A 15,904-nucleotide genomic window follows, 5' to 3' on the forward strand; every position below is an offset into this window, starting at 1 on the left:
GCAGCTGTAGAAATACAATCTTCTCCAGAATTTTACAAGAAAGGGTAGCTTGGAAGTGTGTTTGAAATTTGACAAGTCAGTAAAGTCCAGATTAAAAATGGTTTTAAAACGGTGACAGTAATATCGACTTTTAAATATTGCTGCTAATCCACCCACCCTGACCAGCAGACCTTGGGGAACTAAAAAACTTAGTCGGTGGGTTCTAATTCAGTGAAAGGGGTTAACTCACCTGAAGTTAGCCATGTTTCAGTCACAAATAAATAAAAAAAAATCAAATAATCATTAGATGAGGAAATCGTTCAAAATAAACATGTAAGAAACTACCCTGTGATCTGGAGTGATTGATCTCATATCATATGTGCAGTCTGCATTGTTGGTGTTGCTAACATCACAGATTAATTTCCTACTGCAGTACAGTAGCTTGATTATATAGGAAATTATTTCATTTAAATAAAATAGCAGTACATTTCATTCTAAAAACAACAAAGAAAATAAAAATGTTGCCAATGCAATTTCTAAAAACACAAGTATCAAAGTGTATGCCATTATTTGATATTTAAAATTTATACAGATATTTTTCATTTGTGTTATCACTCCTAGTAATAATATAAAAAATATTCTTCTGAAAGAAGTAGGAACTTGACTATTAGATGTGTACAGATAGCCAGGATATAAGCAGAAGATATTGACAAACATGTTACATTAATCTACTAGTGTTTATTCTGATTTATTTAAAATTAGAAAACATAGATTTACTTTAGGGTGGCACAGATATGGTGCTGCTGCCTCGCAGTAGGGAGACCAGGGTTTGCATCCCGGGTCCTCACTGTGTGGAGTTTGCATGTTCTCCCCATATCTGCATGGGTCTCCTATTGGTGCTTTGGTTTCTTCACATAGTCCAAAGACATGCAAGTTAAGTGGATTGGCATTCCTAAATTGGCTGTAGTGTGTGACTGGGGTGTGTGTGTTTGTATGTGTTTGCACTGCGATGGTCTGGTGACCTGTCCAGGGTTTGTTCCTGCGTTGCGCCTTATGCTATCTGGGATAGGTTCCAACAGACCCCCACAACCCTGTTCAGGATTAAGTGGTTAGAAAATGACTGACCTACATATTCACCTTCTAAGAAACAACAAAAAAGTATTATCCATTGTGCCATTTAACATGATGAAATGTTGCTAACCTTTTCGGTCATTCTGGAGTCTTTGAGTAATTGCTCTATATTAACATTTTCCTATTTCTGCTCTCTCTGTGGGAAAGGGAGTAGGTATATGATACAAGCTGTTAGATTGAGCCTTATTATTGTAACACTGTTTATGTTCTGCTTTGTTGTGCATTGCAGGTCCATTGAATATCAGAAAGGCTTGTGAAGTAATGGTTGAATTAGTGGAAAGTCTACACACAATTCTGTCTTTTGGGCATTTGAGAAACAACAAAATTCCAGCCTTTTTGTCTTCCCCTCTTCGCAATATAATCATTAGTCTGGGTAGACTGCCTCTTGTCAACAGCTATGCAAGAGTACCTCCACTGGTAAGTGTAATAATATATTGATATTTGGTAATAATAAACACAAGTAATTGAATGTTTAAAAGAAAACCTTCTGAGTATTAGACAAAACTATCTCATCCAGCAGACATTAATGTATGCTGATAACATGTTTGCAGTGGTTTCTTCTTTTTTTCTTTATTAGGCATTACTTGCAGTATTATGTTTTGTAATTAATTTTAAACTTTGAACATAAAAATGCATATTATTTTGACATTTATTTATTTTAGGTCTGGAAGTTAGGCTGGTCCCCCAAACTTTCTGGAGAGTATGGTACGACACTACCAGAAATTCCAGTAGAGTTCCTGCAAGAGAAGGATGTGTTCAAAGAATTTTTGTATCGTGTAAATGTTTTGGGTAAGATTCTTTACTACCTCGGTTCACGAATGTCTGGGTACATGTACAAATCGGTTTAGAACCAAAAAGTTTGCCAAACGTTTGCCTCGGTTCACGACCACACACTCGGTATACGAACAAGCCAGTTTGCCTTTTGGTTTGTATATGTTCAGTCTCTCCCTGTGCATTTCCTGTGCAGAGAGCGAAAGAGAGCGCGACACACACACACACAAACAGGCAGCGTGAGAGAGAGAGACAGACACACTCACACAGGCAGCGTGTGCGAGAGACAGACGCACATACACAGGCAGCGCGAGAGAGAGGGCTGGACTCATAAGGTACGAAGGCAGTAAAAGAATGCACTGGGCTTGATTTTGTTTTCACTTCTGTTTTCGGTTCGTAGCGTGCATTGTTGCAATGTTACTTTTCTTGGTGGTTTATTAAATGACGGATTGTTTCAAATGTTCATTTTTTTCCCTGTGCTTAAAACTCATTTAAAAAAAAAAAAAGTGTTTTTAGCCAACGGTTGGTTGCGCTATAGCGTGAACTATTGCAGTGTTAGTTTTCTCTGTTGTTCAAGGTTTTCTCAGTGTTATTCAATGTTTTTACATTTAGTTTACTATTATGCTGTGCATTCTATGGTTTATTTAACAATATTTGTGCTTAAAAATCAGTTTACGACCAGAGTTTTGGAACAAATTATGGTCGTGAACTGAGGTTCCACTGTATATTTATGTCATCCATCACTTAAAATCATTGGCAATACTAGAAGTTGCAGTTTTATCAATGTAGTGCAGTTAAAGCACTAATCTTTATTGACTTTATTGACTGAAGTATAAAAACATTTTTGATTTTAATATCAAAGGCTCTGAGGCTAGGGATCTGCACTGGCAATTGGAAGGTTGCTGGTTCGAATCCCGTAAATGCCAAAAGGGACTCTGTTGGGCCCTTGAGCAAGGCCCTCAACCTGTAATTGCTGAGCGCTTTGAGTAGTGAGAAAAGCGCTATATAAATGCAATTATTATTATATCCTTTTTTGTTTAAATTACATAAAATTAATGGTTAATGTTGTGGAAGCAGTATTTTAGAAATAAACCTGCTCTTTTACTGTGTTTATCTAATCATTGATTTGCATGTGACAACATAATTTAGATGGTTAAGTATTTTTGCATTTAAGGACCTGGCAGCTCACATCATGAGTCAAGTAAAGAGTTTTGGTGAGTGTAATTAGTGAAGCCAGGTCAGCAAAACAAAGCTTATGTGAGGTTGAAGTTAAAGATGTTCTGGGATGAGCAAAGTCATAGTTGACAGTGTGTGTGCGTGTATATATATATATATATATATATATATATATATATATATATATATATATATATATATATATATATATATATATATATATATATATATATATATAGTAACATCTAAAACATTTGCAACATGAATACAGGAAAATTGCAATGCAGTTAAAAGAAAGGACCCATGATCTCTGATTTACACACATACAAGTTTGACCGGACACACATTTAAATGGGACTCAGTGCAAGTAAATTTCAAGGCTAATACTGAAAGTGCCAGAGAACTCTTTTGGACATGAATCCAGCCTATGCAGGATTGAAAAGAAGAATGTGCAAATAATAAGTAAGACTTTATGACCAATACCCTCTGAACCCCACCTCATCAATCCCCCCACCCTATCCTCCCTTTCTTTATTTGCTGTATATTGCCTTGGGTTCCTGTAAGTCTAATTATTTTCCTCTGATGATTCCTGGTAGGAATCGAAAGCTTAGGAATAAAAAACAATTTTAAGATGCATGATTCATTTGCTCCCTTTGTGGATTTCCAGCTTTATTTATTTATTTATTTTTTATTTTGTGGGTGCTTCTACCTGTGCTTGTTTAAAACATGTGCAAAGCTAAGAAGGCAAACAGATTGCAACGAGCAGGTTACCTGAGTTCACATGACATCGATCTTGAAACAGATCCTTTTCTGTGGTGGAAACTCCTTGAATCCAGCCCTCCCCAACTAAATGATATTTTCACAAATTTCTCTGTATTCATGCAATGAGTGCCCCATCCAAGAGACAGTATTCAGTACAGGAAGGAATGTTTTTACCTACCACTCAGACAAGATTTGAGCTTAAATCTGTAGACGGGCTTCTGTTCCTTTCAAGAAGTCTGTGATATTTTTATAGCGATTTTTTTTTTCATTTTTATATAGCCATAAAAGATATGTAACTTTTTTTTTTGTTTATAATGAGCTATTTATTTTTCTGAGCGCTGTTTTCTGATATTGTGCATACAGCCATTTGATATTTGTATTTAAAGGGCACTGCTCAGTTCCCAAGTCAACACCCTTATTTCCCATGGGCATTTGTATTTTTAGCAGAAACTCATCATTGTTTTTTCAGTCTTCTATTGTCTAATTTTGGTAAACCTGTACAAACTGTAGCCACAGCTGCCTGTTCTTATTTGAAAAAAGTGACACCCAGTGTGGTCTCCTGCTTCTGTGGCCCATCTGCTTTGATGTGTTTATTTGAGTTGCTGTACCTTTTCTTTCAGCTCAAATTTGAAAATGTTACAAATGGGCCTTCTTCAGGGAACAGCTAATAGGATATTACCTACAGATGTTCTGCAGCAATTAAAGTAAATTAAGCCCTGCAGGTTGAAGCAAACAATTTGCACAAGTGTCCCAACTTCTATTGATTACTTGAAAACCTTCTGTCTGTCTTAAAGCAAATTGGAACAGACTGTGTTACTACATCCTCTAAAGTAACACTTTAAGAATAATTTCTTTGACCCTCAGTCAAAGTTTTTTATTCTACTTTTTATATCTACTACTTTTTTACTTTTTATATCTACTAATGACCTTCCAGTTTATTCAGTTGAATATATTTTTTTTTTTTACTTTAGTATCATTTATAGTAACAATGAAAGTCACGTTATACTATTTAGTCTACATATAATAAGTGCCTAGTGTACAGTACTTACTTTGTCATTACTTTATTTTTAAGGTTGGACTAGTCGTACTCAGTTTGAAGAAACTTGGGCAACTCTCCTTGGTGTTCTGGTTACGCAGCCTATTGCAATGAACCATGAAGAGGAAAGCCAACATGAGGTAAAGTCCAGAATGGTTTAGTCTTAAAAGCATGGAGCAATATGTTAAAACTTTGTTTTGAAGTAAACACTGATTTTCCTAATAATATTGTTCAACATGGTTAGCTATTTGTTTATTTATTTTTTGGATTTTTAGATATTGTCTAAATCAGTGCTTCTCAACCTTTAAGGAGTTGAAACCATTCCCCTTGATGAATTAAGGGCAATCATCAGAGAAGTCTGAGTGCGCTCATAAGACCTTGGCCCCACTTGGTGAATAACAAATCAATCACAAACTTCAAAGTGGGGTGGGAAGTTGGGAGTTTTCCCTTTGGTGAATCGAGCATGATCTTTGAAGAAGCAGTGACTCACTACCATTATAAAAAATAGCAAGTGGTTGTGACTCAATGGTTGAGAAACACTGGTGTAGACCATGATGATACTGGAGTCTAAGGAGGTGCAATAAAATTAATACATGTGTACTGTGTACAGGATCAATAATAAAAATGGAATTTGTTTCATTATGTTAAATATCAGCAAATTAGTCAAGTCAGAATCACACTAGCCCTAGAATGTATTAAGAGGTTTTTATCATCACCATTCCTGTACAATAGCAGTGTTGCATCCATGAAGTGAAAGGCCCCATATTGTCAAGCTTGACATTTACAAACAGTATATAACAGAGCCACACTTCAAAATTAGCATTTTTCCGGTTTCCCTTACACCTCTTTAAGCAAATGATTTATAAGAGGTCCATTCAGTTAAAGCTGCTTGAAATAATATGCAAACAATGTTAAACTGCATGGTTTTTAAATATGAGAAAGTGTGAAACAAAAATGAAAAAAGAAAACACATTTTATTCATGTGTTATTTTCTTTTTTGCAGTGTGTTTTAGTATCATATTTGATAAACTAAAAAAAATAAAACCACCCAGCCAACATACACTCACTGGGCATATTATTAGGAACATACTGTATGTACACCATGTAAATCATGAAATTATCTGTCAGCCAATCTTTTGGCAATAAAGCAGTGCAATAACTCATGCAGATACAAGTCAGGACTTTCAGTTAATGTTGACATCATTACTAAAATGGCGAAAAAAATGTAATCTTAGTGATTTTGACTGTGGCATGAGTGTGGGTGCTAGACAAGCTTGCTTAAATATTTCTGTAACTGTTTATCTCTTGGGATTTTAACACACAAGTCCTTACAGTTTACTCAGTATGGTGCAAAATCAGGAGAAGAGCACATCAGGTTCCACTCATGTCAGCCAAGAACAGTAGGCTAAGGCTGCAGTGTGCACAAATTCTCCAAAACTAGACAGCTGAAGACTGGAAAAAAGATAACTTGGTCTGATGAATCTTGATATCTGCTGAAGCGCACAGATGGAAGAGTCGGAATTTGGGACCAACAGCATGAATAAGTGTTTCTAGCATCTTATGGAATCCATGCCCCAAAGAACCGAACTGTTTTGAGAGCCACAGGACGAATGCTAATTATCAGTATAGTGTTCTTAATAATTTGTTTTGTGTGTACAGCATACAGTGCTGTGGGTGTAATAATTTGCAATGGGTATACAGTTAGATTCAACAGATTTTGTATTCATTGTGTTTCTCCAGAATCAAAATGTTTATTCACATATAATACGTAGTGATAAAATAAACTTTGCTTTTGGTTCATCTCTCACAAAATCAATAATTTAATTTAATTAATAATTTGAGGTGCCTACAGGAGATTCCCTAAGAAGGCACTCTCTGATATGTATGGATAATGATTACATAAATCACTTTTTTATATACTGTGTGTATAGATGAGGAATTCTTTAGTTTTATTCACTTGGTATCAGCAGTGACCAACAACAATGCCTGTGTAGCAGTCATAATTGTGGCTCCTTGCATTTTGTTATTTTTAAACAAAAGCAAAAGTGAGCCATGTGAGAGATGACCTTTTTAAATCAAATCAAATTTCTTTAATACCAGACCTTTCATGCTTTCAGTCCTCACTGAGATAATAGTTTTTTAATGTGAATGGAACGTTTATGATTTCTGCTATTTTTTACTTACAGGAAGATCTTGAAAGGACCCAGATTAATGTTCTTGCGGTAAAAGCCATTACATCTTTGGTGTTAAGTGCAATGACAATCCCAATGGCAGGAAACCCAGCTATAAGTTGTTTGGAACAGCAACCAAGAAACAAGACATTAAAAGCACTTGATACACGGTAAAATGAATGCTAATTTGGTTATAGTTCAACAGTCTACAGGACATACAATTCATAAAACATTATTATTTCTTTGAAGATAATGGAATAGATAAGATAATTCATATTACTTTTTTTAAGCACTCTAAAACGGAATCACATGTGTACCTCGCAAAACTAAGATGCCAGGCATTACATTGTATAGTCCTTTATACTGTGATTTTATTGTTTTACTTTGTTTTACACTCCTAGTGATGTAAATACTCGTGTTTCTAACCATCAGATTTGGAAGGAAGCTGAGTCTAATCAGAGGCATTGTGGAAAGAGAAATACAAGCAATGGTTTCAAAACGTGACAATGTTGCTACACAATACCAGTATCAGTTTTGGGATCCTGTTCCATTTCTCTCCTCTTCAGTTACAGGTACATCTGCTAATATTATTTGTCATTCATAATTTTTGTAGAAAATCGTTTGACAAAATGATTACAAGGGGAATAATTAGCTACCAATAATTGTATTAACAAATGCACGTAATTTATGTCTAGCAGCTAAACCTTGAAATTGTTAGATTATAAGATTGTCTTTCATGGTGTTGCAGAAGGTACAATCTTGTGCCCAAATTCTGTTGCTGGCCATGGAGTATATCTATGTAAAAAATTTAGCATTAGCCCGTATTTCTTCTTGGAAGTAGAGTTTATTTCCACTGCCAAGGTGCATGCAACTAGAATAATGACTGTAAAATAAAAACATATCATACTTCAACGAATGTACCCTGCAATGTGCAGGAATCCCTGTTAAGTTACAGCTCATGCCGCTCTGTTATAGATAAGTAGTTTCAGAAAATTGATGACTGGATGGATATGTGTTAATACTTTAACACTTGATAATTTAATTTTTGGAGAAAATACATTTTTATTGTTACTTTGAATTAAGAATGAATGATAAGGAAAGCTGAAATGGAATTTTAAGATCTTTGTCTTTTTCTAATGTTAGAAGTGCAGATGTTGAATAACAAGCTAACCCAAAATAAACATTTTAGGTACAATGATTAGCCATGAGAAACTACTTCTGCAAATAAACACTGAAAGAGAACTGGGCAACATGGACTATAAACTGGGACAGGTAAGATTGTAGAAGTTTACTCTAAGCAATATATTAATAAACATATGCAGTCATATGTTAATGTTAATTCTTTGGATTTTTGTTTATCATTGGCTGAGCTTTCAAAGTAGCAACTTCCTTTTAATATATGACATGCCTTATGGAAACAGTAGTATTTCAGCAGTGACATTAAATTTATTGGATTAACAGAAAATATGCAATATGCATCATAACAAAATTAGATAGGGCCATAAATTTGCGCACCCCAAGAGAGATATTACATCAGTACTTATTTGAGCCTGCTTTTGCAAATATAACAGCCTCTAGACACATCCTGTAGCCTTTGATGAGTGTCTGGATTCTGGATGGAGGTATTTTTGACCATTCTTCTATACAAAATCTCTCCAGTTCAGTTAAATTTGATGGCTGCTGAGTATGGATGGCCTGCTTCAAATCATCCCATAGATTTTCGATAATATTCTAGTCAGGGGACTGTGATGGCCATTCCAGAACATTGTACTTCCCCCTCTTCATGAATGCCTTTGTAGATTTCGAACTGTGTTTTGGGTCATTGTCTTGTTGGAATATCCAACCCTTGTGTAACTTCAACTTTGTGACTGATGCTTGAACATTATCCTGAAGAATTTATTGATAGTGGGTTGAATTCATCCAACCCTCGACCTTAACAAGGGACCCAGTCCCTGAACTAGCCCTACCGCCCCACAGCACGATGGAACCTCCACCCAATTTCACAGTAGGTAGCAGGTGTTTTTCTTGGAATGCAGTGTTCTTCTTCCGCCATGCAAAGCGCTTTTTGTTATGATCAAATAACTCAATTTTTGTTTCATCAGTCCAAAGCACTTCGTTCCAAAATGAATGTGGCTTGTCTAAACGAGCATTTGCATACAACAAGCGACACTGTTTGTGGCGTGAGTGCAGAAAGGGCTTCTTTCTCATCACCCTGCCATACAGATGTTCTTTGTCCAAATTAGCACTGAATTGTAGACTGATGTACAGATACACCATCTGCAGCAAGATGTTCTTGCAGGTCTTTGGAGGTGATCTGTGGGTTGTCTGTAACCATTCTCACAATCCTGCACATATGCCGCTCCTGTATTTTTCTTGGCCTGCCAGACCTGGGTTTAACAGCAACTGTGCCTGTGGCCTTCCATTTCCTGATTACATTCCTTATAGTTGAAACTGACAGTTTAAACCTCTGAGATAGCTTTTTGTAGCCTTCCCCTAAACCATGATACTGAACAATCTTTGTTTTCAGATCTTTTGAGAGTTGCTTTGAGGATCCCATGCTGTCACTCTTCAGAGGAGAGTCAAAGGGAAGCACAACTTGCAATTGACCACCTTAAGTACCTCTTCTCATGATTGGATACACCTGTCTATGAAGTTAATGAGCTAATCCAACCAGTTTGGTGTTGCAAATAATCAGTATTGAGCAGTTACATGCATTCAAATCAGCAATATTACAAGGGTACCCAAATTTAATTTCATACAACTAAATAATGCTTCAGTAAAAATCGTTGTTCGGAAAACATCCCAGTACTCAGATGTTCCTAGGAAATGAAATACATACCACTGTTATCTTTTTTTTGTTGAAAGTAGAGTAAATTATTATGCAGGCTGAGAGGGGTTCCCAAAATTTTTCATATGACTGTAATATATTACTTTAATTTTGGTTGTATTTTATTTAAATGTCTTTCACCGTAAATAGCTCTACGCTATATAAATATATCTGCACGTTCACTGCAACTGGAAAGTACTTAGCTTTAAAAGGGTGTCAGTGTTAAAAAAGCTTGTTTTTTTGCTGATGAACAAAAGTTTGTGTCAGTATAATGAAACACAAGTAGATATACTTTGTTAATGATTTACTGGAATCCCTATTTGAAAATTTGCCAGTAGTAAGAAGTGCTCCTCTCATATATCGTATCTGTGTCGCTTTATGTGGAGCACATTTCTGAAAATATTAGGAAAAATAAAATCCATGAGATGATATGTATAGTAAGTATGTTCTTAACATGAACACTTGCTTAGAATTTCAAACTTTTCTTGTTTGGCATATTTCAGATTTTATTCACAAGTGAAACAGTACATATTGAGGTGTGTTCCCTATAAGATTTTTTTTTTTTTTTTTGTACTGCTTTCTAATTCAAAAATTGAATGTAATGCAGTACAATGCAGCAGTGGAAGAAAAAAATAAAAAACATACTTAAATCTTTAATATGACAGGTAATACAGTATTTTAATGACTGTAATGACAGCATTTCTTATCTTAAGAAGGGAACCAGCCTTACTTCTTGTAGCAATTGAGCTGAATTATATTTTAATGGAAGAAGTGAGACAAACAAGATTATCTGAATTCTCTGTTTTCTTTTAAAAAATCTTCAAACCGTTCTTGTTGACTTTTATCAATAAGTAAATTAATTGATGCTAAACTGATATTGAAAGATGCAAGCAAAGCATTTAATGCGGTGTGTGATTAGATCAGTTTGGCTTTATTACCAAAATAAGATGTATTCATCAAAGAATACGTGGTGATCAAAGATTATTTCAAATTTCTAGATTTAACCTAGGAAAGCCTTGTTGGAATGGCTGAGTCATTTAGGAGTTATGCTCATAGCAGATATCAGATTTATTGATTTAAAAGTGTTGGTTTTTGATTTATGAAGCCAATTAGAATTATTGTACTAATATATTAAATATAAAGTATATGCAAACTTAGTTTTGGCAGTGAAACAAAATTGATGAAAATGTTGTTGCTTGGACAAAAATTTCAGTGTCAAAAAGCTTTCTCTAGGTTGTATGGGAGGCATAATAAAGGAAATTGATTGGCCCTTGCCATGCTTAATGTTTTGCCTATTTTATGCTATATGGCGCATGTGAAGGCAGGCTGTGTATTTTGGGATATTAAATTAAATTAGTTTCAGGGACTAGAAGCATTCAAATCAGATAAAACTTGTGAGCCTGAAAGTCCTTTACCGTTAGTCTTTAAATACATGAAAGTTTGTTTTTAACCTTTTTATAAATTCTTCTCTGGAAGAATTCCTGATGATTAGAAAGTTGGATTTATGACTCCAGTCTACAAGAGAGACTTTCTAAAAGCTTTTAATACAGTTGTGCTCAAAACATCACAGTTAAACAGTGAACTGTGAGCTACTGTTTGGGTGCAGGATAGTGATAAACAGTAAAATATCTCAGTATATTACAGATCTATGCTAGAACTGTTGTTCTTTCTGCTTCATAGGTTTAGTTATGTAAAAGTAAAAAAATTACAAAAGATGCCAAAAATGGAAGGGTTGCAACTTCTGAGCAGATAGCCAAAATGGAAAGGAAATTAAAAAAAATCTGAGCAATCTTTGTGTGTCTGTTGTTTGTGTATGTATAACATTTTGCATCATGGTATATGCTGACAAAAGAAACAGTAATATAAATAATATATAGGTAGTGGTGACCTAAAAGAAGCACTTTAAAAAGTGCTAATTTGCATGTATCCAGACCTTTGTTTTGTATGACATACTGTATGTTTTAAAGATATATGGCTGTGACATTGTCAAGAATGAGCATACCTTAGTTGAGGGCAGACTTAAGTAATTGCAGACTGACATCTTTTAAATATAGTCAGCTTTCTGATTCAGTGTCTGCTATACTAAGATTTTTAGTTGCTTTGAGTAAAAATGTCTGCCATATATGTAATAACCAGTAACGGCGCACTGCACGATAACGTGCAGTTAATACACTTGACTTGAGCATTCGGCCCTGCTGGCTGCTGCCGAGAGTTGATTCTACAATAAAATAAAATTAAATTAAAAAGAGGAATAACCTTGGAGGTCAATTATCACCCTGAAAGCTGATAGTAGACGTCACGTAGTATATGTGTACCAAATTTCAGGTCAATAGGTCAAATGGTTTGCGAGCTACAGTTGATTTAAAATCCTGGACAGACAAACGAGCAGCCACGGTAGCGTATTATATATAAAGATAAGTAGTGGCAACATCAAGATGAAATATTGGGGCAGATAATGTTTATTAGTGCATAGATATAAAGGAGGTAAAATGACACAGTTGTGGAGTTGGTATATTCATCAAAAAATTTTACTTTTAAAATTATCCAACTGCATTTAATCAGTTTATTTATGCATTTACTCATGTTTCTTGTCTTTATCTTTTCCCTTCGAATTCCATTTAATTATGGAAATATAAATGTGAATAATATGAAGTTGGCAGAGGAAAATGAAACAGTTATGTCACTTTGTTAAATTAGTTTCTAATTTACAGTGGTTAATTATTATTTTAGAATTTTTTAATATTTAAACTATGCATTCTGCTACAACCCTTTCAAATACACCACATCACACCACACAGACCACAGTCTTAATATAATCAGAAAATGATATGGTTCAAAATTAATTGAGTGATTCCTTGATACCATCTTTGTCAGTGTAGATTACCTTTGCACAGAATATTATTCTGCGCTTTGTATCTGTATCTATGACATAATGTTTACTAATTTTATAGGTCTCCATTCACTCCGTTTGGCTTGGAAACAATATTACACCACTTAGGGAGGAGGAGTGGGATGAAGATGAAGAGGATGAAAGTGATGTCCCAGCTCCTGCTTCACCTCCAACATCTCCAATAAACTCGAGGTTTGTCTACTGTACACTCTTCCGCAATACTAAGTAAAGTATAATTAAAAAATAATAATAATTTTGTAGGTTTTTTCTTTGTCATTTATTCTTCATTTTTCTTCATTCTTTTAATGCATTTTATTTGTATTTGTATTTCCCATTGAACTTTTTGTTTTTTATTCCATCCATTTTCTTAACTCAATTATGCAGGGCTGCATTGCAGGAAAGCTTGAGCCTATTTCAGCAAGCATTGGGTGCAAGGTTGAAACATTATTTGTAAACAGGAATTTCTTTCAATTTCTTTCTTTTTTAAATAGTGTTTTTAGCAAGATTATATGATGGGGTTGAAAATTCTCACATGATTTGTTGAGATTCCAGTATATACAGCAGCAAAAAGTAATATTTCAATAAAACTGTGTAGACCTTTAATATCCACCGTACTATACTGTATGTTGTCTTTTCTTTGCAATGAGAAAATGACACCTTTTATTGGCTAACTGAACAGATTACAATATGCAGGCTTTTGTTATACATTTATTTTTTTTGAAGAAGCATTTGATATTGAGTTTTGTTACTAGTAGTGGCACCATTAACTGTATTTCTCTTGAGGCTGCTAAATGCTATGGTAACAATATCCATAGAACTGTAGAAAGACAAAAGAAGAAGCTAGAGACCAAGCAGAAGTAAGGAGTGTAACTTCCACAGATGTAAATTCCTGAAGGATGACTATTGGCATTATAGCAGATTTCAGAAAACACAAAGAAGGTGAAAGTAAACAAACAAAAGTAAAAGGCTGTCATTTTAAGTTGTAATGCAGTTGAATAGTAGTTGAACATTATTAGAAATGTATATTTAGTAGCAAAGAACCTATATTGCTAGCAAGACCACAGCACATGGAAGTAAAACTTACTGTAGACAGTACACTTTTTTTCTCACAACTACATCTTTCAACAATTAATGTTTAATCTAGTTTAGGTCAGTTTTATCTTGCAATTGATTTCTGTTTGAAGTGTCTCTTGTTATAGATTTTTAGGGTCATTTTTGTTTTATGTACAGAGTACAGTGACATTTTTATTAAGCATATGCTAATCAACATGTAGCATATTGCCGTGCTTGTCCATTTTACTTTTGGTATGTCCTTCTGATCATATTTGTATAAAATAAACAAGGCTCAAAACAGGAAAAAATATTTACATAAAATGCCAAAAGCCATTCAAAATTTCCCCTGTTCAGTATTGTAGAATTAAAATTTAACTCGTATGTGACATGCCCAGAATTCTCCTCCTTCAACCATTTTTCTTTCTTGGATTGAGTTAAGCCGAGCCCTCTTCTTACAATCCTTTACAGGACCCACTCACTCCTGCACATTCCTGCATAGGGCCAGTTTAGGGTTACTAACTTGTAATATGTATGTATGTATGTATGAATGTATGTGTGTGTGTATGTGTGTGTGTATATGTATATGTATATATATATATATATATATATATATATATATATATATATATATATATATATATATATATATTGTGGAAGATCAGCCCAGCCCAGACAGACACACAGACTCACAAGTTTATTTGGTTCCTTCTTCAGCACTCAGTCCTTTTCTTTCCTTTTCTCTTTCTTCTGCCGCCTTAACTCCACTCCTGCATGCTCTGTCCTCTTCCTCCCAATGCCAGTTCTCCAAGTAGTGGTTGTTGGCTCCTTTTATAATGCACCCAGAAGTGCTCCAGGTGCTTGATGACTCATTTCTGGCAGCACTTCCAGGTATGGCGGAAGAACTGCCCATAAGGGCCCAGCAGCTTCTTTTATAATGCACCCGGATGTGCTCCAGGTGCTCCCTGATGACCTTCCTGCAGCACTTCCTGGTACTACATGGGCACCCAGAAGCACTCTGGGTGTACCTGCTTCCTGTTCCAGCATCACTTCCTGGTGTGGTGGAAGTACTGCAGTCCATGTCTTCAGAACTATCCAGCCCACCCCTGCCCCCAACCCCCCAACAGTAGCCACAGACCCCAACAGGTTTGAGCCTCCAAGCTCCGTGGCCCCCATACAATCCAGGGGGGCTGCCCTCTTGCATCCTGGTGAAGAAATTACCCCCATCCCGGTCATTTGCTTCTCCAGGTGTCCCGGTGGGGCAATGTGTATGCATTAGGGTTACCAACTAGTAATATATATGTATACACACACAAACACTCTAAGCATAATGTCAATGTCAATTTATTTATGTAGCACATTTAAAACAACATAGTAATGTTGTGGCCAAAGTGCTTTACAATAATAGAATAAAAGAAAAACAAAACAACATAAAAACATAAATAGAAATAAGATATATGAACATAAAATAAGATACATAATAAATAGAAATAATGTTATATAATCACAAAGAGGAAACCATTGGTATTACTGAAGGTCACGGAATGCAAGTGAATAGAAATGAGTTTTTAATCTTGTTTTGAACAGTTCAATTGTAGACGACTCCTTTATGTAATGAGGTAAAGAGTTCCACAGGCGAGGGGCAGCAGCTGCAAAAGCCCTGTCCCCCTTGGTTTTACGCTTAGTGCGAGGGACAACCAGACAACTGACCAGAAGATCTAAGCACTCTGGATGGCTTGTGTAAAACACACAATTAAGATAAATAGGCAGGAGCAAGCCCATGTAAAGATTTAAAAACTAGCAGCAAGATTTTAAAATCAATTTGAAAACTGTTAAGTGTGAAGCAAGAAAAATACTTTAGGTGTCAGTGTAAAGGATCTGTAAATGAGCTTTACAATCAAGTGTTTTATAGAAATGTTTCACATTTTAAAAGTACTTGGTAACTATGTACTATTTGTTGTTTTAGGACGCATCATTCACTCCTACTGTTACTGTTTCAGATGCCAATTTGGTGAAAACTTTTTTTCTTTAGATAAATTTACTTAGTTCAAAAATACATTTTTTTTCCCACTGAGCTGCTCTTCAGTATCAGTTTTTAGCCAAAGACAGGA

At 35.2% G+C, this 15,904-nt stretch overlaps 1 protein-coding gene across 4 annotated transcripts in view; it reads left to right on the forward strand.

The window, feature by feature from the left end:
• Nucleotides 1–15,904, forward strand: part of htt (huntingtin) — a 242,530-nt gene that overhangs the window by 197,756 nt on the left and 28,870 nt on the right. For all 4 annotated transcript variants that reach the window (XM_051928233.1, XM_028801715.2, XM_051928234.1 and 1 more), the window contains 7 exons: nt 1,340–1,527; nt 1,773–1,899; nt 4,892–4,995; nt 7,042–7,196; nt 7,459–7,598; nt 8,216–8,298; nt 12,805–12,935. In XM_051928233.1, coding sequence (XP_051784193.1) covers nt 1,340–1,527; nt 1,773–1,899; nt 4,892–4,995; nt 7,042–7,196; nt 7,459–7,598; nt 8,216–8,298; nt 12,805–12,935 — 928 coding nt within the window. The remainder of the gene's footprint in view (nt 1–1,339; nt 1,528–1,772; nt 1,900–4,891; nt 4,996–7,041; nt 7,197–7,458; nt 7,599–8,215; nt 8,299–12,804; nt 12,936–15,904) is intronic.

The sequence above is a fragment of the Erpetoichthys calabaricus genome, chromosome 5, assembly GCF_900747795.2.
Source record: "Erpetoichthys calabaricus chromosome 5, fErpCal1.3, whole genome shotgun sequence".
Lineage (NCBI taxonomy): Eukaryota > Metazoa > Chordata > Cladistia > Polypteriformes > Polypteridae > Erpetoichthys > Erpetoichthys calabaricus.